At 39.8% G+C, this 24,517-nt stretch overlaps 1 protein-coding gene across 4 annotated transcripts in view; it reads left to right on the forward strand.

The window, feature by feature from the left end:
* Window positions 1-3,625: 3,625 nt before the first annotated feature.
* The window catches only part of AP3D1 (adaptor related protein complex 3 subunit delta 1), a 54,901-nt gene continuing 34,009 nt past the window's right edge, over window positions 3,626-24,517 (forward strand). For 3 of the 4 annotated variants that reach the window (XM_088149468.1, XM_007433996.4, XM_007433997.4), the window contains exons 1-6: window positions 3,627-3,988; window positions 19,282-19,377; window positions 20,944-21,024; window positions 21,592-21,672; window positions 22,254-22,361; window positions 24,102-24,231. In XM_088149468.1, the coding sequence (XP_088005594.1) occupies window positions 3,893-3,988; window positions 19,282-19,377; window positions 20,944-21,024; window positions 21,592-21,672; window positions 22,254-22,361; window positions 24,102-24,231 (592 nt within the window). In that variant the 5' untranslated portion in view covers window positions 3,627-3,892. Of the gene's footprint in view, window positions 3,989-19,281; window positions 19,378-20,943; window positions 21,025-21,591; window positions 21,673-22,253; window positions 22,362-24,101; window positions 24,232-24,517 lie in introns of all 4 variants that reach the window. The other variant, XM_088149467.1, reaches the window with a different exon arrangement.

The following is a 24,517-nucleotide window of genomic DNA, read 5'->3' on the forward strand; positions in this document are numbered from 1 at the left end:
AAGGAAAAAATCCCTTTCCCACAGTTTTGCCTGCCCAGACAACAGTGTAACAATCCAAAATACATTGCTCTTAAGGACAGGTTTCCATTTTACCTTATGGGGTTGTGTTGTACTGCCCTCAGCTGGAGCAAATACAAACAACAATACTGGCATCATATTTAACTGCCATTTCCAGCTTAGTGCCCTCTAGATGCCATGGGGAGGAAGGAAGTTGCATTTCAAAAGATCTCAAATGCATCGGGTTGGGAATGGCAGGGATATTATACCATTATAAGCATGCAATGTATGCTAATATATGTAATGCATATAAGCATACATTCCACTGAAGCATACAATTCTGATTACTTTCCTAAAGTGTACTTGACTTTCAAATGCATATTGTGTTAATTTTCTGGTTTTAGTTATTTTTAACTAAATAAACTCTCCTGCATTTTTAATGAAATCAGCCTATAAATAAGGTGGATATAGGAAAAAGTAATAAAAATATGTTAACACTCTTATTTAAACTGTGTAAAATATTTATTCAAAAGCTATACCTATTTTAACAGAAATATACACAGAATAGCTGCCAAAGTCTGTGCTTTGTTTTGATTTATCATCTTGTGTGAACCTATCCTTTGAAATCTGTGTATTATGGTTTATAATGTAGCATAACACATCAGGAAACTTGGCCTGTTAAGTCAAAACATGGCTTGTGTCCTAAACACAATTACAAATAATTCCATAGAATACAAAAAGGAATGTTGAGATAACTTGGATTAGACTCAATTGGAAATGTGGCTATTACTTTCTATGACATGGAAAGCTGGAAATTCTATTCTGATCCAGTAGTATTGCAATGAAGGGGAGGGGGCATTGGGGAGGGGGCAGCAATAGCAAAATCCACACTGTCAGGGGCACCATTAGGGTTAAACTCTGGAATACAGATTCCAGGACCCACAGGTGAGGGGGACTTCTGAACAACTCCCAGAAGCCATGTACTAATATAATGCTGCTATCTTGACCTCTGGAAAGTACTGTGCCAGCCAGTCTGTTAAGGCTACATCCATGCACCATTTAAAGCACTTTAAGTTTGCAGGACATTGGCCCAATCCAGAAAAGTCCATATTAGTCTGGGACTGAAAAATCCCTGAAGCCTCAGGGAAAGGAGAATTCAAAACAAAACTAATAATCCAGCATCATGGAGTAGCTAGTGACAGATAAAATTGATGCTATGTCTGACTACTTCCACAGATACTTACTACCATTGAGATAGAATAGTGGAATCAAGATCTCCTGTATTTTGGTTTAGCTCAGATTTTTTTAGACTTAATTAGAGCAACAACAGAGTGGGGTTATATTAGCAGAAAGCCCTAGTTCTGTGCTGGGAGAGAGGCTTTTGCTGCAAGCTAATTTTATCTACCAGTTTATCCACCTGTGCATGGTCTTTTATAGAATAAAAGCACAGAAGTCCCTGGTTCAATGAGTTTGCAATCCAAAATAGATGTGTCCTATTTACCAGATTTGCATGTTGTGATAAACCATGGTTTGGATGTATTCATACATGCTAATCCAAAACTAAACAAGACATAAGATGGGTTTGCACAGCATGTTCAGCCCTTAAAGAGGCTTACAAAACACAGTTGTTGTATTGAGATAACGTGCTATGCCCCCCCAAGCCTGATTTATACAACATGCTAAGACAAGGTTCCCACAACATGCTGAAGCATAAATTAACTCTAAAGGCTGATGTTCACACATAATAAGTTAAAATTTGGTGAGTTTGTTAGTCTGTGTGTACATAGTGTATTTATGATTATCTTTACTATGTAGCAATATAAAATGTTCATCAATATTACTTTCATTTAATGCTGTTTATCAAAATAACTTATATGTTATCTTTCTGTACCAAAGTGCACTTGAAGTAGTTTGCAATTAAATTACAACATATCTTGACAAGTAAAATAGTCACACACATACAATAAAACAGGAACAGTGTAATCCTATATATCTAAGTACTTGTCATAGGGTTCAAGGGAACATACTGTGAATATACCACAAGAATGTAGAACTTTGTGGCCTGTTACATGGTGCTAAATTACAACCCCCATGAAATGTTATTATTGGCTGACTAAAGCTGAGAAAGTTTAGACTCTAACAACATGGCAGCATTTCTGCAATATGATTAGCCATAGATTCACAAATGCACTGAAACATGAACTATCCACAGTTTGGCTTCACGCAATATGCTAGGTTAAAATACGGCTGGCAATGTTGTGATTGTGCAAATACATTCCACCTGGAGAGCCATAGTTTCACCTTCCCTAGTACAGGCTTCACAGCTCCCAAAGCACATATTACTATTTATTTAACTTACATGCACACAACCATGAAGCAACTACAGAGGAAGATAGAATTGAAGTGAGAAAGTATCCTTACCCTTGCTGATAACCAGCTCCAGCAGATTCTTTCTTTTCCTGAAGTATAACCAGCTAATCATAATATTTCACTTTAAGAACTGGTACTATGCCTTTTTTTTTCCCTTTGCACTGTCTGTTACTTAGTAAGACTGCAGAGTGGGAGTGTCTTTTTAAAGTAGGCATAACAACTTTGAAAATGTTTGGCTGAAAAGCAGGATAAAAATGTATTAAAATATAACTACAACAAATATTTATAATATCACTTTTCACTAGGTAACACAATTCAAAATCAATCTGAATTCAGAAATAAAAACATAAAATGCATAATAAAAATATCATTAAAGCTCTAGGCACAGTACTCTAAAACAAAAGCAAGGAATGCAAACACAAATTAAACAAAATAGTAATGACAGTCAACCCAAGAACAATAACTACCCAACCATGTTCTAGCTAAGGGATGTGATGTACAATCCCAGCCTACGAAGTTAGTTCATAATTCAATGTCATATAAACCCAAAATACTGGGTTAACTGCGCTTGCCAAGGTTAATACAACCATGGTTCTATTTTTTAATCCTATTTTCTAGGTTCACGGGAGGCAAAATATTCTAAAATCACCGTAGAGAGAGTAAAAACAAGCATAGGTTTCAGCTCTAACAGTCATCTAGATTTCTCATCCCTATCCTGGGCACCCAGAAAATTAAGCTGATTAAACTGTGGTTGGCACTGAACCATGTAAGTAACCACAGGGGCTGATTTCACACAACATGCTAGATTGTGAGTAGTTCGTTTGTAGTTCAGTACAACGTGGAAAGACAGCCACTATCAGTCATCTATAGAGAGATATCTCTGCAGTGTCTTGCAATAACATCGTATCAGTCAGAAATATTTTGAAAACGTTTAGAGGTTCTTGGCGTGTTTCTCGACTCGTTGCTTTCGCAGTTAGGCGTGGAAGAATAAGAAGCCAGCTCAGCTGACGCGTGGACTCTTTCAAAGCAGCCCAATGAGTAAAGCTAGTGACATAGAGACGGAGGGAGCAAAGGAGAGCGCGGCAGACGGATGTGACGACGGTTCACTAGGCTCATTCTTTGATTTACTCTATGGAACAACCATAGATTTCGGACAGTTCCTACAGTATACTAAACTTGAACACTGTGTCTTCACAAGGCGGGCGTGATGATGGGACAGGGGGCGGGACAGGAGGAAAGGAGGTGTGGCCTGCGTCCACTCAGCTGACTGTCCGCCATTTTGTCCGCCGCTCCGGCTTTTACCTGAGAAAAGCGCCGGTGGGGCGGGAGGCGAGAAAAAGGAAAAGGGGAGCAGGTGGGCAAGTGGCGGCACTCTTTCCAGCCCGCGGGATGTGATCCGCCGCCGACCCCCCTTTTTCTGCCTGCGCCCTGACTCCTGTGGCGTGTCTTCCTTTCTAGGCGGAACACTGCCTTCTTTTTCCATTTAGTTTGGCTTCTCCCGCTCCGGCGGTTCTCCCTCTCCGCGATGGCGCTGAAGATGGTGAAGGGGAGCATCGACCGCATGTTTGACAAGAACCTGCAGGACCTGGTGCGGGGCATCCGCAACCATAAGGAGGACGAGGTGAGCGGGAGGAGGAGGAGGAGAAGGCTGGCAGTCTACGGGGTGGGGGTCGACGTTGACGGCGGGACAGGCCATGATGTCGGCGGTAGCTCATCCCTCTTCAGCATCTGTCAGATTTTAAGACAGAAGTTCCCCCAACCTGGTGCCATTCAGATGTGTTAGACTATAAGTTCCCTCAGTCTCAGCCAGTAGTTGCATGCCAGTTGGATGTCATGCGAGTTGAAGCCCGAGGCTTCTGCAGGGAGCCAAATTAAGGACAAGGCTGATTTAAGAATTGGTGGGCGAATTTGTTGCTCATCCTACCCCACTGCCTTTTCATTCCTATTCCTATTCCCATTCCTTTTTCTTTCTTTTTCTTTTTTTTTTTTTGCAAATTTTTGGAGTTTGTACCCTTTGCTTCCCTCAGGGAACACAAAATGTGGGGAGTGGCTCAGCCAAAGAACTTGCTCTCCCTAACCTATTTTGTCCATAAGGGTAAGAGGAGAGAATGTCATCTTCCTTTTTTTTTTTTTATCTCCTGGGTTTTTCATTCCTTCTTTGTTTCTAATCTCAATAGCTCCATTAAGGAGGGAAAGAGAATAGTTGCACAATGTTTTTTTATTAGTACAGTACTAGTAGAAGGCCTCAGTCTAGACCTTGTGCTTGCATTTTGTTATTCCTCTCCCTTTGATTCCTTTTAATGTACCTTTTAAATTAAAACCCTGGAGCAGGAACTGTGCTGTATTATATCACTGATTTTTGCAGTCCTTTTTAGGAGTCTTTCTGATAAAAGAAGGGTAAAATGTGCTTAATGATAAATAATAGTGCGTACATATACACATTATTCGGCTTAAATAACTAACTTTGCAAGGTAAGTCAGTATTATTGTCATCATATGAAAATTCTGTTAAACCTTTCATTTGGGCCAGTCCCAGTCTCTTGGCCTAGCCTACTCACAGGGTGGTTGTTGTGGGGATAAAATTGGGGGACAAGTCTGAGCTCCTGGAAGGAAATGGGACATAAATTTCATAAACAAGGGTGTGATTTTTTAAGGCCATCCATAGTGAACTAATGGTGAAGGATAAATTTGAACAGAGGCTTTCTGGGTTGCATCTCAGTGACTTGGCCACAATGCTGTGGCAGCTTTTTATGAAGACCCCAGTGTAAATAGTAACCTCATAATTTTACAAAAGTTAGCAAAACACATTGACCAAACAAAGAATCAGGAGACCTTTACCACTGATATATAATTTGTTTACTTGACATTCAGTCAGTAAAGTAGACCAGTGTTGTGAACTGTCCTTCCACAAAGAACTGAAAGTGGCATATATAGCACTTCTTCAATTTTCCTCACAACATTTCCTCTGTGGGATAAGTTGGGCTGAGAGAGTGTGACTGCCCCAAGACATCAAGTGAGTTTTTATGGCTAAGGGTGGACTTGAACCTGGATCTCTCTAGTCCAAAATACTTTACTGCATCATACTGGTATTCACAAATAAAAGTCTTTATTCTGTATGTATTTCTACATACCATTGCGCTATTTATCTTGTCTCTCTTTCAGTAGTCCTGTAATAGATCAATATGTCCCCATCTTACCTAAGATTATGGGTTGAGTTCTTGGCAGTGAATTCAAACTATAGATTCCATGGTTCAACCTTTAGAGTCCCCAAATAATGTTGCCAGTATCTAGCAGTCATAACACATTTCAAGTAGTGCAACTATTTTGCATATGTGCTTTTAAACACAAGTAACCTTTGTAAATACATGCATGGTAAGACTAGGTTAGTATGGCTAGATTGGCTATGTTTGTATGCCACACCCCACTATGAACTAGCCAGCCACATTTTAGCCTGTTGTGTTATACAAATCCATCCTTTGTGGTTAGTTTATAATTCAGTATATTCTATGAACTCAGAAAAGTGCCTAAACTGTGGTTTAGCTAATTATAGATAAACATGCTATGCAAATGCAGCCATTGAAGTTTTCAGGACAGGTTTTGAGGCTGAGAGGAGTAGCTTATCTAAGGCTGCCTGATAAGTTTCTAAGAAAACTACCCATCAAGAGAACTGGTTCATTGCTGAATTTCAGATATTGAGGACAGACATGAAGAGGGATATGTTACCTTCATGCCTGTGTATTTTTTGGCATTCTTGGTAATATGAATCCATTTGGTCACTGTAGCTAATTTATCTGTGGGCAACAATCTGTCCTCATTATATTTGGCCCCAATTACACATTTTTATCCACCATCTTGAGATAATACTGGAATATCTTTTTGCATGCTTCTTAAGAAGTAGACTGAAATCATTTGTTGAAAGTGCTAAAAGGAAAGTGTATCCAAACACGACTAATGGTCGCTATACTGCCTGCAAAACTGCTCTTTGTAGCCCTGGTATGGTACTCCAGTCAAAATTGTTAAGTTCATAGCATGATTTTCTGCCTTCACAGCATGGTTTTCTACTCATTTATGACATTATTTTTTTTTAATAATAATGTATACACCACCCATCTCACTATATAAGTGACTCTAGGCAGCATACAAGCAAAAGAACTATAAATATCTTTACAAACATATACAAAGCTAAAAAAGCTAAAAAAAAAAAAAAAAAGTGGAGAGAGTATCTTCAAGCTACCAACCACTCCCAGTGCTGCAAACCCCCAGTGGATCCCCATTGCAAGTAGGCAGAGCCCGATCTTAATGCTCTTCCAGAAGGCCCATAGAGAGGGGACTAATCTCACCTCAGGGGACAAGATGTTCCAGAGGGCAGAAGCAACAGCAGAAAAGGCGCTCCTCCTAGACCCTGCTAGTTGAAATTCCTTGGCCGACGAGGTCCGTAGCATGCCCTTCCTGCTGGACCAGGTGGGACAGGTCAATGTAATTGGACGAGATGGTTTTTCAGGTAACCTGGGCCCATGCCATGAAGGACTTTAAAGGTGATAACCAACACCTTGAATTAGACCCGGAAGCAAACCAGCACCCAGTACAGCTCAAGTGTTACATGCGTAGTTCTAATGGCGCCCATAACTGCCTGTGCCACTGCATTCTGCACCAGCTGCAGCTTCCAAATACTTTTCAAGGGCAGCCCCATGTAGAATGTATTACAATAATCCATACGGGAGATGACCAGGGCATCAGTGAGTGAGAGAAGGGCCTCCCAGTCCAGGAAAGGGTGCAACTGTCAGGTTCAGCCCAAAGAACTCCACGAGACAGTGCAATACAATTCTGTTACGTTTATTAGCTTCCACCTCAAGACAGAAATCTCTCCAGACTGAACCTAAGTTCCCAAGCCAGCAAGCCACAACACGGTGAATTCCTTAGGGTGGTGCCAGTCTCATCTTCTTAAACTTCCCATGCTCCTGTTGAGGGCTAAGGAAATGCTTATCTCCCTGAGCATGGCCTTCATAACACCATTCCATCACATCAACTGGCGCACAAGACGAAGTTGAGCAAAGGTCCTCCTAGCCACAATTGCCACCTGCTCCAGCAGGAGTCATGAGTCCAAGAAGACCCCCAGATTGCGCACTGGGTCAGTCTGGGTCAGTGCCACCCCACCCAGGACCAAAGAAGGTAGGCCCCCAGATGCAGGAGAGCCCCGCACCCACAGCCACTCTGTCTTACCAGGTTCATTTGAAGCCTGTTGTTCCCCATCCAGACCTCCACAGCCTCCAGGCACCGCAAAAGAACTTCCACAGCATCATTTATTTCACCCAGGACAGAGATGTACAATTGAGTATCATCAGCATCATACTGATGATACCTTATCCTGTGGTGATGGATGATCTCACCCAGTGGCTCCATGTAGATATTAAGAAGGAGCAGAGAAAGCAAAATGTATGAATATTGTACAGTATAGTACAATAGCCCTAAAGTATAGTAGCCCTAAATTAAATTTTAAAAACCCTCTGAAAACCTCGGGGGTGGGGGAGAATCTGGCTCCACCTATTATATGCCCTCTTTGTTTCATCATCCTACTCACTGTGGATTTAATTCTTCCCAAAACTGTTAAATGCAACCCTGGCTACCAAATGGTCGTTCAATCTATTTTATGTATGTATCAGCCAGGTATTGAATTTCAAATGGTTAAGCAAACCATGGCTTAGTGTGCAGTGTGGAACAAGTCACTGTCTCAGGACTCAGGCACTATTAAGGAAAATCTAGTTCATGCAGTTATGCTTTGATTTCGAAACATTTCCCTGAAAATCCCATATTTTTGCTAGTGGCCAGTATTGTTTATTTGTTAGATTTATATTCTCCCTTTTCTTTAGAAGCATTATTGTCTGTGTCCTACCTCTGCCAAAAAAGTTTTATGTATGGTATACCCATTTTCATTTATGATTTTTGTATAAGCATGTATATAAAGAAACCTTAGTAAAGCCATCTCAAATGATTTTTTTTTCTTGCAAAGCTTGCATCCTTGGAATGTTTGCTATGTATCTATTGGAGAAAACCCAAATACTTTTATTAAGGGAAAGTAGTGCTTACTATATTGTATTGGCTTCCCAGCTCCTCTTGGGTGAGTGAGAAACTGTTTGTACTTTGTTATGTAATAACTCCTGATATATTCAGATATGCCTACCCCCTAAAAAGAGGAAATGGCTGAGTCTTATATCCTTTATAACACAAACATTTAGTTGTCTGATGCAATTATAAATAATAATTTATCATGGTTGAAATTAGCCAAGCTTTCCTGTGATCATCTGCCCCTCTCTTGTTTACCACAAGCATGCAAAAGAGGAATCAAATTTAAACTTATGTATGAATTCTAAACTGTGGTTACTCATAACCATGGTTGGTTGATATAAATTAGCTTTGCAAACTAATATTGGAAGTTTTTGATTGATTATGTGTCATCAAGTGAGTGTCAGCTCCTAGCAACCACATAGATAGATTTTCTCCATTATGATCTGACCCAAACCTAGTCTTTCAGGTCTTCCAATGGTAGTATTTAAAGGTAGCTTCTATCAAACAAATTGTATATGTGGTTTATTTTAATATGCTAAACTATAGTTTATTGTACCCATGGATTAGATTATGGTTAAGGAAGAATGCCTTAAAGTCTTAAGCCATCTCTTGGCTTTTTGTTGACTTATCTTATATACAACCTGCCATGTTGATTAAACTCTAAAGACTAGTTTATGCCTCAGTGGCAATCAGTAATAAGGAGTAAGACTCAGTATAGGGGTTGTAAAGCAGATCTGCTGATGGAGCAGCATCTCTACTACAGTACTGTTAAGTTATTTGCTTTTTTTCCCTCCTCTGTGATTACACAGTAAAGATTTATATTTGTACATTGCTGTAATGATATGTGGGAAAGAACTTGGGAGAATGGGCAAAGAGACGCTGCCAAGGGAACAGTCAGATAAGAGACAGCATGGCCAGCAACTGGATAGTGGACAGGGCAAGAGGCTCAGAAGAGTTTCTCGAACTGTAAAGGAGATGGGGGGAAGACTGTACTTTCAGACTTGCAAGATTCTGTCAGTAAAGCTTTACAATAAAGTAAAATTAGCTCATCTGGTTGTGATTCCTATCTGGTTTACCCCATGAGGCCAACAGTTGCTGTGTTATTTAAACCTGACTATAAAAAGTTAAAGCTTCCAGTTTCTTCTTCACACACTAGAGAAGAGGGAAGAATGCATTATGGCAGTGTTTCCCAGACCTGGGTAGATTACCGAAAATTGGATGAAAGTGTTTTTTTTCTTTGGGCAACAACACACAAACCCATTACCCATCACAACAGGGACATTTAAATTGACTTAAGTAAAAAGAACTTTCTGATAAATGTTTTGGGTAATGAAGGAAAAAGTTTGGGAAGCATTGCATTATGGGATCTGAGTATAGTCATGAAGGTTATAGCCTACATAGAGTATACATATATATAGGTTTGTAAATAATTATGCGCTTAGTTAACGGTAGTGAGTAAGAATAGTCTTCAAGGAACTCTTTTTTGTTTCTATAATTTCTTTTTTGTGAGCTTCTGTGCAAACTAAATGTATCTGCTGGATATGTTGTGACCAGTTTAATTCTTAACAGTTGTAGAAATAATTTGGAAATAAAAGAACATGCATTAGGGCCATTAATGTGCAATGATACTTATTTATGTCTTTCCCGGGCTGCTATTAAAACTGTGGATTACAATTTCTGGCATTACCATAATAAGGCATATAACCAGTAGGCTTTAGATTAGATAGATTCAGTGAAATTATTTCTGAGTAGATACGCATAATGATGTTTGAACAAATATGTTTTTCCACTTAAGACTCTTTTCTGAGTTTAGTGTAAAGCTCAATTTAGCAGGCTGCTTAGACCATGTTGCATACTTACTGCTTATGTTTTGTTGTTGTGTAAGATTTGCAGAAATACTTGCTTCTTTTAGCATAGAAATCTTTTTATATGGAATTGTCATGTGGTTCCCTGCTTGCCACGTTTTCAGGAATGTGACACAGCAGACTTATGTGCTTCTTTTGGTATTAGAATGAAATGGTGGGCATATGTGCAAGATTTGCTGCTAGAATTGGAATTACCATTAGAAGGCATTTGGGAGAGAAAGTGATGTAATTGTGTGTAGAGAGCTTTTAACGACTCTAAGTATGACACTGCACATTTCATGGTGCTACACTAGCCAGCTATTTCCTGTTATGTGCATTTATATTGACTGTAGCTTGAGTCTTTGAAGGAGACAGAGCTGCTACTAGGTTATCCCCATATTGAAACTGTTAGAAAGAGCTTATTAGCAGCTTCCATCTCCACATGAGATTATGACATCTAGAACAGCAATTTGCTCATTTTCTGACCCCACAAATACGACATGGAACAAAAAGGAAGACTAAGTTAACACCTAGCCTTAGGACTTTGGATGTTAAATAAATTAAAATAAATTAATAAATTAAAAGTCCTTTTAGGTTACAGTTGCTTATGGATGAAGAGTTACATTTCACATTCCCCCTGAACTTTTATGCTGAAAGTCTTATGAAACTTTCATTAACAATTGAAAGTGGCAGTTCAATTTCCTCCTGGATATATAAATAACAATTATAGCAACATTAAAAGTAGGAATTTTATGCAGAATTCAGCACACTAAAAATAACATCTTTCATTTTTAACATTCTAACTTTTGTGACTCTGAACACTAGATTGAATTACCCAAAATATATATTAAAATGTGAGCCCTTTGAGAAAGGCCAGGTCAGAAAACAGACTTAAGAAGTCTGACTGGAACTCTACTTTATTGATATATGCTATCATAACAGAATCTTGAAAGTCTGACTGAGTTTTCTCCTCCCTGTCTCCCTTTTATACTCTAGTGAATTAGGAAGAAGTCAGTTTGAGCTTCTTTCTCAAGCTTTTTCTGTTTCCCAGGCTTAATGCATGTTTTTTCAACTGTGGTCTCTGTGATTCTCTGCATAAGGCAATATCTTTTATACAGACTGAGTTCTCACATGGCTCTCAGACTACAGAAATATTACTGCTGTTGGAGGCCACTGAGCATGCATATGGTGTGACCATCTTGTTATCAGGTAAAGAATTAAGAACTGAACATGCTTTAGAAGTTACTCAAAAAAAGTACGTTGAGCTTTGTATAAGTGCAGGACCATCCTGCTATTTGTTAAAGTAACCTGACTTTTTAAACAGTGGCTCCCACAGAAGCGTGGGAAAAAACTAATTTTCTGAATGTGTGCCCAGTGCTTTAAGAAGTATGTTACAATTACAAAATCAGTTCAAAAAAAGAACCCTGGCTCTGTGTGCAAATGTGTAAGATAAAAAATATCAAGCAATAAGGCATGCATGAAAAATGGTGATTTTGATTAAGTGTTTTGTTTTGATATTCCAAGAAAGTTGACTTCTCATCACATCACATCTAGCTGTTGGATTTTAATCAGTCCAGTTCTCCAGGAATCTCTGCTGTCTAATTTTTCTAATTCTCATCTGGGTGATGGGCATATAGAATTTTCTTGCTCTGTGTTTTGCAAGAAGAAATGCAGAATGCTGTTTTATGCCATCCTGGTTGTTCTAGAAATTATTAATCTACAGTGGAATTGGGAGAGCAAAAATGTGCTTTCCGCTCCAAGCCAAGAATTCAAGAGGGGTGAAGCTTTCTATCTTTACCATCCCATTTTTATGGGTTCATCCAGCAGTCATCTGCAATCTTTGGCCTCTGAGAACAATTACTGGAATAACTACATGAAAAAAATAGTTATATCTGTATCTTACTTCATACTGTATTTATCAGGGTAATGGATAATTTATTTAGCTAGTGGAAGTTGACTGTTCAGATGGCCTCTCCTATTTACCCTTTCTTCTCCTCCACTTTCATTCCTCTTCCCAACTTGATTACTTTTTCCCAATGTTCTTTTTTAGGCTCTTAAACTTCTTGCTGTCTGTGATCTGAATGGCTTCTGCCTGCCCCCTCCCTTCCCCAAAATGGCATTCAGTCTTCTTCTACTTCTGCAGGTCTCATGTCAGGATTTAATGTGGTTTGCTGGAATTATGTTTTGATCTGATGCCAAGTTCCATGGCTGCCTAGCTTTGGACTATTGTTTCAGTTAATGTACATGCTTTGACCTTCAGTAAACAGAGAAGGGTGTAAATTGCCTTGGTGATGCCATGCCTGAAATACATACATCTTATATCTTTTAGATTAATGTTTTGTAGCTGCCATGAACTGCTATTGCCCAGCTGATTAATATGCACTGTAAAATGTGTCAGAATATATTTCACAGTGGGCCAATTGCAGTTCAGAATAACTCTTTGTTTAAGGGTGTTAAAAATCACACTTGACCTTCAGCAACTTCAGATAGCAGAACAAAGTGTGATTTTGGGGGTTAGGAGAAAGCAGATCTTTCTTCTTGCCAATGCAATTCATCCTCCGTATGGTGTTCTCAAGATACTTTATATTTTCATTGAAAAGCTCCAAGTTTCCACGGCTGTCACTCCATCCTAGCAAGAATCTGCATTTGATAGGGAAATGACACTGCCTTTCTGTTGTTAGATGTGTGGTCTATGAGGCCAGTATAGACCTTGAGTTAGGATAGTGTTGCTCAAATGTCTTGAATCAGCCTCTTCCTCCTCTGTTTACTCAGTGGTGTTCCTTACTCCAGCATAGATAATCCTTGTCCCCTGCTATCCACTCCTGGATTCAGGTACTAATCCAGAGCTTGCATTACAAGATTGTTGTACAAGCTTGCATTACAGAGATGTGTTCTTCACAGGGGAATCATCAGATGGAAATAGTAGCATCCAAGTTTATAAGGAAGCCATTATAGCCATCTATCTGGGGTGAGATCTCTGCTAGACTATTTTAACCTATCCAAGCTGTTGATAATGAGAAAGAAAGATTTTATCATCCAAATAAATTTACCCTTCATTTGACCTGTTTTTGTATATCTTAATTATGATGGTCTTATGTATTTCTCAGAGATGAATGTGCCTTTGCATAAAAGGCTTATAAGAGTTGGATCCTACATCCATACAAGTAATTTAATGTCTTGGAGACAGGAATGCTTATTGGTATCCCAGCTTTTTTGAGAAGCAGTCAGATACTATATCCTGAACATTGTTGATTAATCTTACAGTCATAATATTTGGATGTTTTCCTAAGCACATACTATACTATATTCTCCCCAGAGTATATAGCATGCCCCATCCTCAGAGAAGAGAGCCAGTTTGATGTAATGGTTAAGGCACCAGGCTAGAAACCGGGAGACCATGAGTTCTTGTCCTGCCTTGGGCACAAAGCCAGCTGGGTGACTTTGGACCAGTCACTCACTCTCAGTCCTAGGAAGAAGATAGTGGCAAGCCACTTCTGAAAATCTTGCCAAAATAACTGCAAGGATTAGTCCAGGCAGTCATCAGGAGTCAAGGCTGACTTGAAAGCATACACAAACATGGTCAGAGAAAGCTTAAATTCAGTACGAGAATTAGTCTCTCTTTTCAAAAAAGCTGAGCTGTATAAATAGATACATCTGTGTGTGTGCTCTTTAGATGCAGCTATCACAGATCATTTATCAATATCTATATATAACCTTTGCAGACAAGACTAGAAATATGAAGAATTTAATTTTTTTCATGTATAGTACTTCTCTAGTACTAGCACCCCCTCAGCTACTCAAATCTATTTTTGCCTATTGTTCTTGTATAATCCCTTGCAGAAAAGTTCCATGGATTGTCCTTTCCTTTATACCCAACCTCAAAATCCAGTACTGTGGTGACGTCTTTGACCTTTCCCTTAAGCTGCTCAGTGGAATTTCTGGGGCAACATGCTTGGTCCCCACCCATTAAAGCAAAACTGAATTATGTCTTTCTAAATGTCCATTTGTATTTCTCTCTCCTTTCTTGCTGTTGTCAGAATTCTGACTGTTGGTTTTGAGGGGCAGCTGCTTTTGGCTTTTGTGTAAATGGTGGTGTAGCGCTATATAAATATCATCAGATTGGTTTTGTTTGGTTTTTCCTTAGTGTTGAGATTCAGAAGTGAAGTTTTTTCACTTGTGGGTTTGCTGTTAACCAGTTGAACTACCTATATTGTTATCCATACATTTTGTTGTGGCTTTGGAACACTTTATAAGAGCTGCAGTTTTCTTGGCAAATACAAGTACTGTATAGCCTGATCTGGAGAACCAGATATGCAATTCCATAGTATCCACATGCTCCATCAAATATTTAGCGTGAAGAATTATATGCTAAAAGATCTGTTGCATACTGAACAAAGAGTTCTCTCAGCATCTCATATTCCATGTCAAATTGCAGGTACATGGGAAATTTGAGTGTTTTTGTTTGTTTCAAAATTTGAAAACAAAGCAGTATGTCCAGCAGTAGCTATTACCACTATAACAGAAGTTGCTAAGAATTTCGCTCTGATTTTTGAAGAACTAGAGATCAGTACCTATTCCAAATTGGCCCATACTGGGGTAATGTGAGGGTAATGCCTTGGAAAAGGCTATTCTTACAAGCTGTTTCTGTTCAGCAGCACTCTTAGAGAAAGAGTGATAGTACCTCTTCTTTGTGCTCTGTGAAATCAAAATATGTACTACATTTGTACCTTTTTTCTAAGGAGCTCAAATCAACACCCATGGAGTTATTTTTTTTATAACCTTGCAGTTAACATGGCAAGAAAGTATTCCCTGAAGCACAGTGACTGTGTAAAGTCACCCAGAGAATTTGATGGTTAAATAAGAACTTGAAACTTGTTCTGTTTCATCTGTGCATAACCAAAGGTTCTAAAGGCCATGAGCTGAGCCTTACATAGAGCTATCCAATCTGAGCAAAGCTATCCTGAGCAAAGAGATACAGAAAATCCTAATCATCTAGCAGGCATTCAGATGTTTGTAGTCCAGATCTGGTAGCCTTTGATTTACATACTACTTGAAACGTGACATTGAATTGTACTCAGAATTTTCAGTTCCACTTTCTTAAGTCAGTAGTTTCCAGGGTATGTCCTGAGAAATTAAGAGTTCCTTGAGCCCCAAACATTCTCTAACATAGGAGAATTTTCTATACATTTTCATTGAATCATTGCTCTGGTTGTTTTGTCTAGGCTGTGTTATTCAGTTACCACTGATTGATAAACAGAGAGGAAGCTGCCTGTTGCATCTTTGTGTGGTTCCCTGGTCTAACCTTCTGAGCATCAAATATGAATGGCCATTCATTCATTGACATTTTTTCCTAATCTTTAGTCAAAAATCTCCCAGAATACTATAGTTAACAAAGATTAATTCTAAATGGATTATTTGTCTGGTCCAGTATTGTCTATTTTGACAGGCAGTGGCTTCCCAGGATCTCATGCTAAGGAAAGGGCCTCTGTCTTGCTACCTGAGCTCCTGTTTCACTAATGATTGAATCTGTGACTGTCTGCATTCAGAGCAGATGCTTTACAACAGAGCTGTGTACTCTTTTCAAAAGTTTGAGAAACTCTGTCTTAAATTTATGTTACTTTCCCTGACTTTTAACTCTTACTGAGGATTGTAGAGCTTCTGTTTCTTATCTGCCCTTTCACCAATCACTTCACATCCTTCAATGAGTTGATAGGGCAAAATGCTATGACTGAAAGCATTTTCAAAGAGGCAAATGATGGGAGAGTCCATACAGGTAGTCCTCGAGTTATGACCATTTGTTCAGCAACCGTCCAAAGTTACGACGGTGCTGGAAAAATGGACTTATGACTGGTCCCCAAAGTTATGGCCATTGCAGCACCTCCACAGTCATGTGATCACAATCTGGGTGCTTGGCACAAAAATGTTTGTGCTCACGACCAGTTGCCAAGTACCCCACGATCATGTCATTGCTATTTGCAGCCTTCCCTGCCAGCTTCCCACAAGCAAAGTCAACAGGGAAGCCAGCAGGGGAGGTCAGAAGTTGCTCTGGTAAGTCTCCCCCAGGCCTTTCTTCACTGACACCACACCCTCCTTCCCCATTTTGCTTGCTTGCACAAACTGCATCCTTCTTCCCCCTTCGCTCACTACACACAACGCACCCTCCTTTGCTCACACACACGCGCACACCCTCCTTCCCCCATTCTCTCACTTGTACAAACTGTGCCCTCCTTCCCCCTTCGCTCGCTCACATGCACTGCTCCCTCCTTCGCTCGCACCAGTGCCCTCCCCCCTTCACTCTCTCACATTGCACCCCCTTTGTGCTGCGCTGTGACTCTGGGGCTTTGCAGGAAGAAGGCTTTGCAGGAGGAAGGAGAAAGTCTCATGAATGGCCAGCAGCTTTCAACGTGAGTTGCAGAAGCGCCCCTGGAGACTCCTCAAGCAAAGGAGGGAAGGAGGGCACAGTGCGTGTGAGTGAGCAAAGGCAGGGTGCAGGCCAGCCAAAAGGGCAGAGATGGGGGGAAGATAGGCAGGTGGATGGAGTTGAAGGTATCCCTTACCTTACTGAGGCTCAAGACAGGGAGGGACCAAGCCCAGTATGGCTTGGATTGGGGTGGGTCCTTGATTGATGACCAGTAGAACTCACTTGATGACAGCAGTGGGGAGTGCCGGGATTGCTGTTGCTAACTGATGTGGTCACATGGCATCTTGCTTTATGACTGCATTGCTTAGCGATGGAAATTCTGGTCCCAGTTGTGGTCGTAAGTTGAGGACTACCTGTATTGTTGGGTGTGGTTGGCAGGGAAATCTGAAGCCATTTGGCAGAGCCATATAACAGTAGCCCTCCAGTTTTGAAGAAGACACGCTGTTGTGCAGTTCATCTGTGGACACAGAGGTGGCTCTGCAGTCCCAGTCTGGAAGCGCAGAGCCTAGCACAATGAGGGCGCTGGAAGTTCATTGTTGTAGTAACTGTGGGTGCTATTCTGTGACATCGCTCATGGTTTTCTATCAGCTTTTGGCAGCACCTGTCTTCAAAGCCAGTGGAGACTTCATAGCACAGGGCTTGCCAGTGGGTTCTGTCAGCAGCCACAGCTTTTTGACTGGATGTCACAGTGGCGTAGGGTTTCTTTCACAGCGTCTTTGTAGCACTTGTGTGGGCGATCTTCAGGTCTCTTCCCAGACTCCACTACACTATAGAACAACTGGTGTCAGGCCTAGCCCAAAGAACTCCTGGAGACCATGCAGGTTCAATCAACAAGGTTTATTAGCCAGCGCCTGTTTACAGAAATCTTCTCAGACTGACCACTAGTTCCCAGGCACAGCTATTCACTATCTTCTGGAATGTTTAGGGTTGTGCCAGCTTCCTCCGCTTATCTCCTGAGCGTTGCTCTGGAGACGAGAGCACCGTTTTCACCCCCCTTCCTCCATTCCAGTCCATCACATCTGGCAAAGTATACAGTGGTCATCCATTCTGATGATGTGTCCCACCCACCACATCTGGACTCTGATAATCAGGGTCTCAGTGCTGGTGGATTCCATGTGATCCAAGACTTCCAGGTTAGGGACACACTCTTGCCAACGAATGCCGAGGATGGAGTGGAGAGCGTGCATGTGAAATTTCTCCAGTTGTTTGATGTGCCTTCAGTTCAGAGTCCAGGACTCAGATCCATATAGGAGAGAAGGGATAACCACAGTTCTGTAGACTGAGCTTTGTGGAAATACGGATGTTGTGTTGATGAAGCACTCTAGTACCCAGCCATAACAGTACAGCAAGGCTAACCTACAAGTTTGCACAATCCTCCCAATATTCTGCAAGCCTGAGATGAAGTATTAGGCATTGGGAAAGCAGTTGTTAATAATCAGAAGCCCCATAATTGCTGCTTGAATACTCCTTAATTTCAGTTCCAAATACTTTAGACAGTTGTGGAGGAGAGATGAGATTTTTTTTGCATCTAAAATTAGCATTGCATATTTTGTTTACTCCATATAAGTGAAATTTACTAATGTATACCCCAGATAATTTCATGGCAGAGGTAGGTTTTCTAATAAGAACCTTCCAGGAAACACCACGTTACTGGCCACAGCCCAGTACAACTCCCTGTAATATAGTACAGGTAGTCCTCCGTTAACTACCATAATTGGGACTAGGAACTCTATCACTAAGTAATGTGGTCATAAAGGGAAAATCACGTGACTGTGCCAACTTACAACAGTAGTTCCAGTAGTATCGGTTGCAGTTGTTAAGCAAATCACACACTTTCATTAAGCACAATATCACAGGCTCTCAACTTGTGACTTCCTGCTGGCTTCCCTATTGACTTTGCTTGTTGAAAGCAGTGAAGCTTGCAAATGTCAATCATGTGTCCTCAGGACACTGCAACTGTCATAATTGTGTGCCAGTTGCCAAGTGTCTAAATCACGATCATGCGATTGTGGGGATTCTGCAGCAGCCGCAACTTCGAAGACCAGTCGTAAGTCTCCTCATTCAGTGCCATCGTAACTCTGAACAATCGCTGAATGAGTGGTCACTACGCAAGGACTTCCTGTAGATCATACTTCTCCTATCCTGCTAACTAAAATTATTAGTCTAGGCCATGATCTACAAATTGCTTGACATCAGCTGCCTCCTTCCAATCCCTTGTTGAAGAGCAGGTAAATATTATGAGTCTATAATCAGATATTTTAATCACAACTAGCATGGAAAGTTTTCAAGTCACCTATCCTTGCAGGAGACAGTTTATGCTCTTTCTGAGAGGATTTCTAATGCTGTGTTTCTTGATATTGGGAAAAGTTGCAAAGATTAGAATTAATCACAGAGATAGTAGATGAACTCTTGAAGACAGGCAGTCCTACTGCATTTCAGTATAGAAATTGGTGCCTGTGTGCTTGGGGCAGCCAAACTAAGTATTTGTGAATTGTGTTACAGCTATCAGCAATTTGGGTAGTTCTGGCTTAGCAGAACCCTGTTTATAACCAGTGATCTCACTTTTCTCTTTATTCTTCTCTTCCAGGCAAAGTACATCTCTCAGTGCATTGATGAGATCAAACAAGAGCTGAAGCAGGATAATATTGCTGTGAAGGCAAATGCTGTTTGCAAACTCACCTATGTGAGTCTTCATTGGTTGGGGAATGTCCTAAGATAGAATATTGAATGCTCCAGAGCTGTTCATTGATACATTAATAGCATTTTATTTCTTGGAAGATGTGGTAAAGGATGTGATCACTTCGTGGTTGGACTAGTGCAGTGCACTCTGTACGGGGCTGTCTTTGAAAACCATTTGGAAGCTACATTAGTACAGCACGCAGCAACACAAGTAGCCATGAGTTTGTGAGCTGCCCTAGTTACTAGCTGGCTTCCGGGTACAATTCAAAGTTCTGGTTATCATCTTTAATACTCGAAATGGCATAGGGCCCAGTTATTTAAGGGACTGCCTATCTTCAGTGGTTTCTAACAGTCCCTCAACAAGTGGTTGTTAACCAAGGATTACCTGTATTTTTATCTCCCCTTCTCTTTTGGGGGATCTCATTTCCATCCCACTGTGAATTTCCCAGTCTTCCTTTTCTTCTTAACCCATTCATTTTTTTCCTTCATACGTTTGTATTGCTATTTAGGCCTCGTTCATTCTCTCCCTATTACCAAACCTCCTCAGTGTACTGCTTTCATGCTCATCACTCACTTTTGTTTTCGATCTATGTTCCTTCAGCACTTGTTCATTCTTGATCCTATCTTCTTGTTTTGCCACATAAACCTTTAAAGCACTTCATTGCCCTGATATTCAACTTACTTCTATGCTTTTCCTGACATATGAGACAATCCCTTCATTATAATAAAATCAGCAGAAGACTGCTCTAGTATACATATTTCCCCTTTTTTCGAAAAATATTGTCTCAGTAAACTACCTACTGCCTTTCTAGTGGTATTTAGTATTTGGTATCTACCAAGATACCAAAACACTAGAGCAAACAGGTAAGTTTGTGTATCTGTGTATATATGAAAATAGTTGGCCCTGTATTTCCTTTCCAGTTTTCATACCCATATTTTCTGTTACCTATGAATTTCTACTTTCATATGCACCACAACAATGTATATTATGCAAATTCATACTTTTTGACATGTATTTTCATCCTTACATTCATAATTAAACCCATACCTTCACTTTGATACGTTTATTCATCAACTCCACTCCACAAGCTCAGACTGCCTTTCTCTTCATTTCCCAAACATGTAACACTTCTGTTTTCTTTCATTCATTAATTGATTTTTTTACCATTTACTCCTCTTACATTACAAGTTAGAATTCTTCATATGTCATGGGTGTCAGCTAATGGGCTCTTAAATATTGACCATCACCCCAGCTCAGCTAACTATAAAGACATTATTGATCAGTTTTAGTGCATCTTGGTCAATGTGCCAGAAGGACAACCAAAGCCCAGTTTTATTTCAGATGTGTTTACACTGTTCTGTGCAAACTAAGGTTCTGATGTAGAGGCTACCTTGCAAGCCAAAATGTGTCGCCCATAACTCAACAATCGGAAAGTACTTACAGTGTTCCAATATAGACTTAGCTAAAACATACAGGCAAATATTTTATCCAATTAAAATATATTTGAAATTTGATTTATCCCTTGTTTTGAGATTGATGCCTTGTCTCTCCTCCCCATCTCTTCAATAGTTACAGATGCTGGGCTATGATATTAGTTGGGCGGCATTCAACATCATTGAAGTCATGAGTGCATCCAAGTTCACTTTTAAAGTAAGTAGTCTATATGAAAGTCAGAATGTTGGTAAGGACTCTAAATTCGTGCAGAATGACTTTCGTTTGTTGAAAACCTGGGACCACAGCAGTTTGTATCTCATCTTAAAATGTAAAAAATAGCAGTTAGATGGGCGACGTTCTACTCCATTATACAATCTGTGTCTTGTGTCAACAAAGTAATCTCATTTATTTTACAAAATTCTGATGTTGCTAATCATTAACATCTGTCAGAAGCTATGCAAGGCACTGAACTCCACCATCAACAGATGCCTTCTTTTGGTTTCCTCTCTGATTCTTTTAATTTTGATATTGCCCATATATTTAAATACACTTTTACAGTTAGGTCTAGGAAGCTAAACTGTACATCCAGAACCATTTCTGTGTTTCTCCCCTATCACTGTTCTTCTACTAAACTGCAGTTTTATTAACAGCCCCAGCAGTTGCCCTCATGCAACTCTTTTGTACCAGCTACAGTCTATATTTTTACTAGAGCCCTTGTTTCTCAGGATGATGGCCACAAGCCTATTCAGCCTTAGACAGTGATTACCTTTTATTCATTTGCAGAGGATCGGATATTTGGCTGCCTCTCAGTGCTTTCATGAAGGGACAGATGTTATCATGCTGACAACTAACCAGATCCGAAAGGTAAGTGTCTCTTTTCCAAAAAAGAGGCTTGTGTCACCTGTGTTATGCTCATGCTAAGCAGTATTCAGCAAAATACTCTTTAAACAGTAGACATAATAAAATCAAAGCCATGATAGCATTGAAAACAATTCAGGTCTTCTCAGAAAAAGCTCTTTGCTCTCTTTGCTTGTCTGTGCCAAGGTGGTGAGAGTAGAAATGAGCCAGATCTTCCAAATAAGGAACATCACAATTAAGAAAGCCCACTCTTCATTGCCTCTAGCCTTTTCTCAGAAAGCACAGCACAAAGAAGGGTGTCCAGAGATGATATCAGTAAGCAAACAGGTTCATCTGAGAGAACAGTCATTAAAAGACATTCTCTGGACATTTAAAACCCCAAAAGAGTTTTTATAGATAATAAACTATGCTTTGGAGGGTGGGTCATTTAGTGATTGAAATTTTCAAGTGTAAGTGATTAGCAGCGAATTTTGAATGTAAATATTAAATCTGTAGCGTACTTCCAAAAATTTAAAGATTCTATTTTTTTTTCTCATCCATCCATCCGTCCCCTCTCCCCCTCCCCCCTTTCTACCTTATTGTTCTAGGACCTGAGTAGCCCCAATCAGTATGATACTGGAGTTGCACTGACAGGTTTGTCCTGTTTTGTGACTCCTGATCTTGCTAGAGATTTGGCAAATGACATCATGACTCTGGTGAGTAGTGGGAGAGAGTTTTTGTTTACTCATGTAAACTCATGTTTTTGTTTGTTTAGTCATTGTTTACTCTGAGCAAATCTCTTTGAAGCTCCAAGTGAGGAAGAAATATTTTTAGAGCAAAAGAGCTACTCTGCTGCTGACTACAGGAGCAGTGGAGGGGCATTTTGTGGTCCAGTCACACACAGTGAAACACTACAGAAAATAACATTTACAGTCACAAATCCGTATTTAAAACTTACTTTAAAACAAAGACACCCTGAATTGAATTTAACTCCTAGTGAAGATAACAACATGTTTGTGGAATTTTTTTGGCAACAGTACAGCCATTATTGCTATTCTCTTCTTTTGGGAATTTTTTTAGTCTTTCCAGTCTAGACCATAGCCCTTGGATTTCCTGTTTTTCTCCTGTACTAACCAGGTCCAAACCTGCTGAACGTTTTTGAGATTGGCTGAGATTGGCTAGATAAGAAAACCAATTTCTGGTGCCTAATTCTGTCCCATTCTTTGATCATCCAAATTTTAAACATGTAGAGCAGGGGTTCCTAAACCTTTTGCCATCACACCTCCCTTTAATCATGGGAGGTGCCATCACACCTCCCTTAATGTACACACCTCCCCTAAAACTCCAAACACCAAAATGAACACAAATGAACAATGAAGGCAATATAATGAAACTTTTATTTTTTATAACAACATAAAAAATAAAGCAAAGGTTCTTCACACCTCCCCTGGGCTCTGTGTGCAACCTCCCCAAGGGAGGTACACCTCATGGTTTGGGAAACCCTGATATAGATAAATATAATGAAATCAAGGAATGGGAAAGATTCAAGATTTCATAGGATTAATGATTCAATTACTAATGAGATTCCACTTTAGTTTCACATGATACAAGTTGAATAATTTCTTCTCAAGCTAATCAAGTCTTATGAATAAGACCATTAATGGTATTTTTGAATAATGATTAAAATTTTATTTATCTATTTATTTATTTATTAAACTTGTCCCCGCCCATCTCCCCCCAATGGGGGACTCTTAAATGAAACTATCTTTAAAATCCACTAAAGATAGTTTCATTTAAGTGTGATATCTTTTTAGTTACCAACAGTTATTCCTAATAGATTACTTTTGTCTATTCAAATGTCTTTCTGAGCAGAAATATTATATTTGGATGTATTAAAATTATCAGTGTATTTATATATACTTAGGGTAGCAAATTGCTAGCCCCTAAGCCAGAGCAAAGTACCTGTTGTCACTGGTTCTTTTAACAGGTGGCATAGTGTTCTTTCCCTTTCACTAAGCGCTCAAAAGGCAACCTTCAAAAGGCCTGTTTGCTAAAAGCTGTGGTCAGAGAGGCCTTCCCTTTGCTGCTTATCCTGGGTATATCTGAGGTGCATGTGTACATTATTAGATTCCTAGGCTCAGTATGCTGCAACCCTTGATTAGGAAGCTGTTCCTGCCAGGCTGTGAAGCCTCAAAGATTATTAGAAGCTATGAAAGTCCCCAGTTTTTTAGGTGTGATAAACTTCTCATTTCAGGCTATCTAGCAGACAACAAATAGGTATATTTTAACCCTTGATAACATCATGACCACATTGAAATGGATCTTTTCTCCCTTCTTGCCACAGGAAAGAAACCTCTCTGAACATTAGTGCCAGGAACATTTTCTGAAATATGAAATGAAGGAGTCTTGGAGTAATTGCTGTGAAAATATGTGCTAAAAGCTTTTTCTCTCTGCAGATGTCTCACACAAAGCCTTACATCAGGAAGAAGGCAGTGTTAATCATGTACAAAGTGTTCTTGAAATACCCTGAATCCCTTCGACCTGCATTCCCCCGCCTTAAGGAGAAACTGGAAGACCCAGATCCTGGTTAGTGATCCAGAAGATTCTAAGATGTTTGGGACTCTTGACCTGGGAAGAAGGTGTACATTTAAATAAAACTGGATAAGATCTTTTGCAATAATAAATTCATGAGAATAGATATAAATAGAGTTCTTGTGTGCTGGATTCCATATTTTAGTCCTAGGGATGGTATAACATTCTAGGACCAAAATAAACAGTTTTGAACACCATGTATTTATGCATATGTGCAGGGTGATTGTAAAGTGCCAGAGAAAATGTAGGGCAGATTAACTGGTTCGGCTCTAGAAATTTT

Source organism: Python bivittatus, unplaced genomic scaffold, assembly GCF_059951505.1.
Source record: "Python bivittatus isolate LINGU-HERP-01145 unplaced genomic scaffold, Pbiv_v1 ctg000580_np1212, whole genome shotgun sequence".
Taxonomy (NCBI): domain Eukaryota; kingdom Metazoa; phylum Chordata; class Lepidosauria; order Squamata; family Pythonidae; genus Python; species Python bivittatus.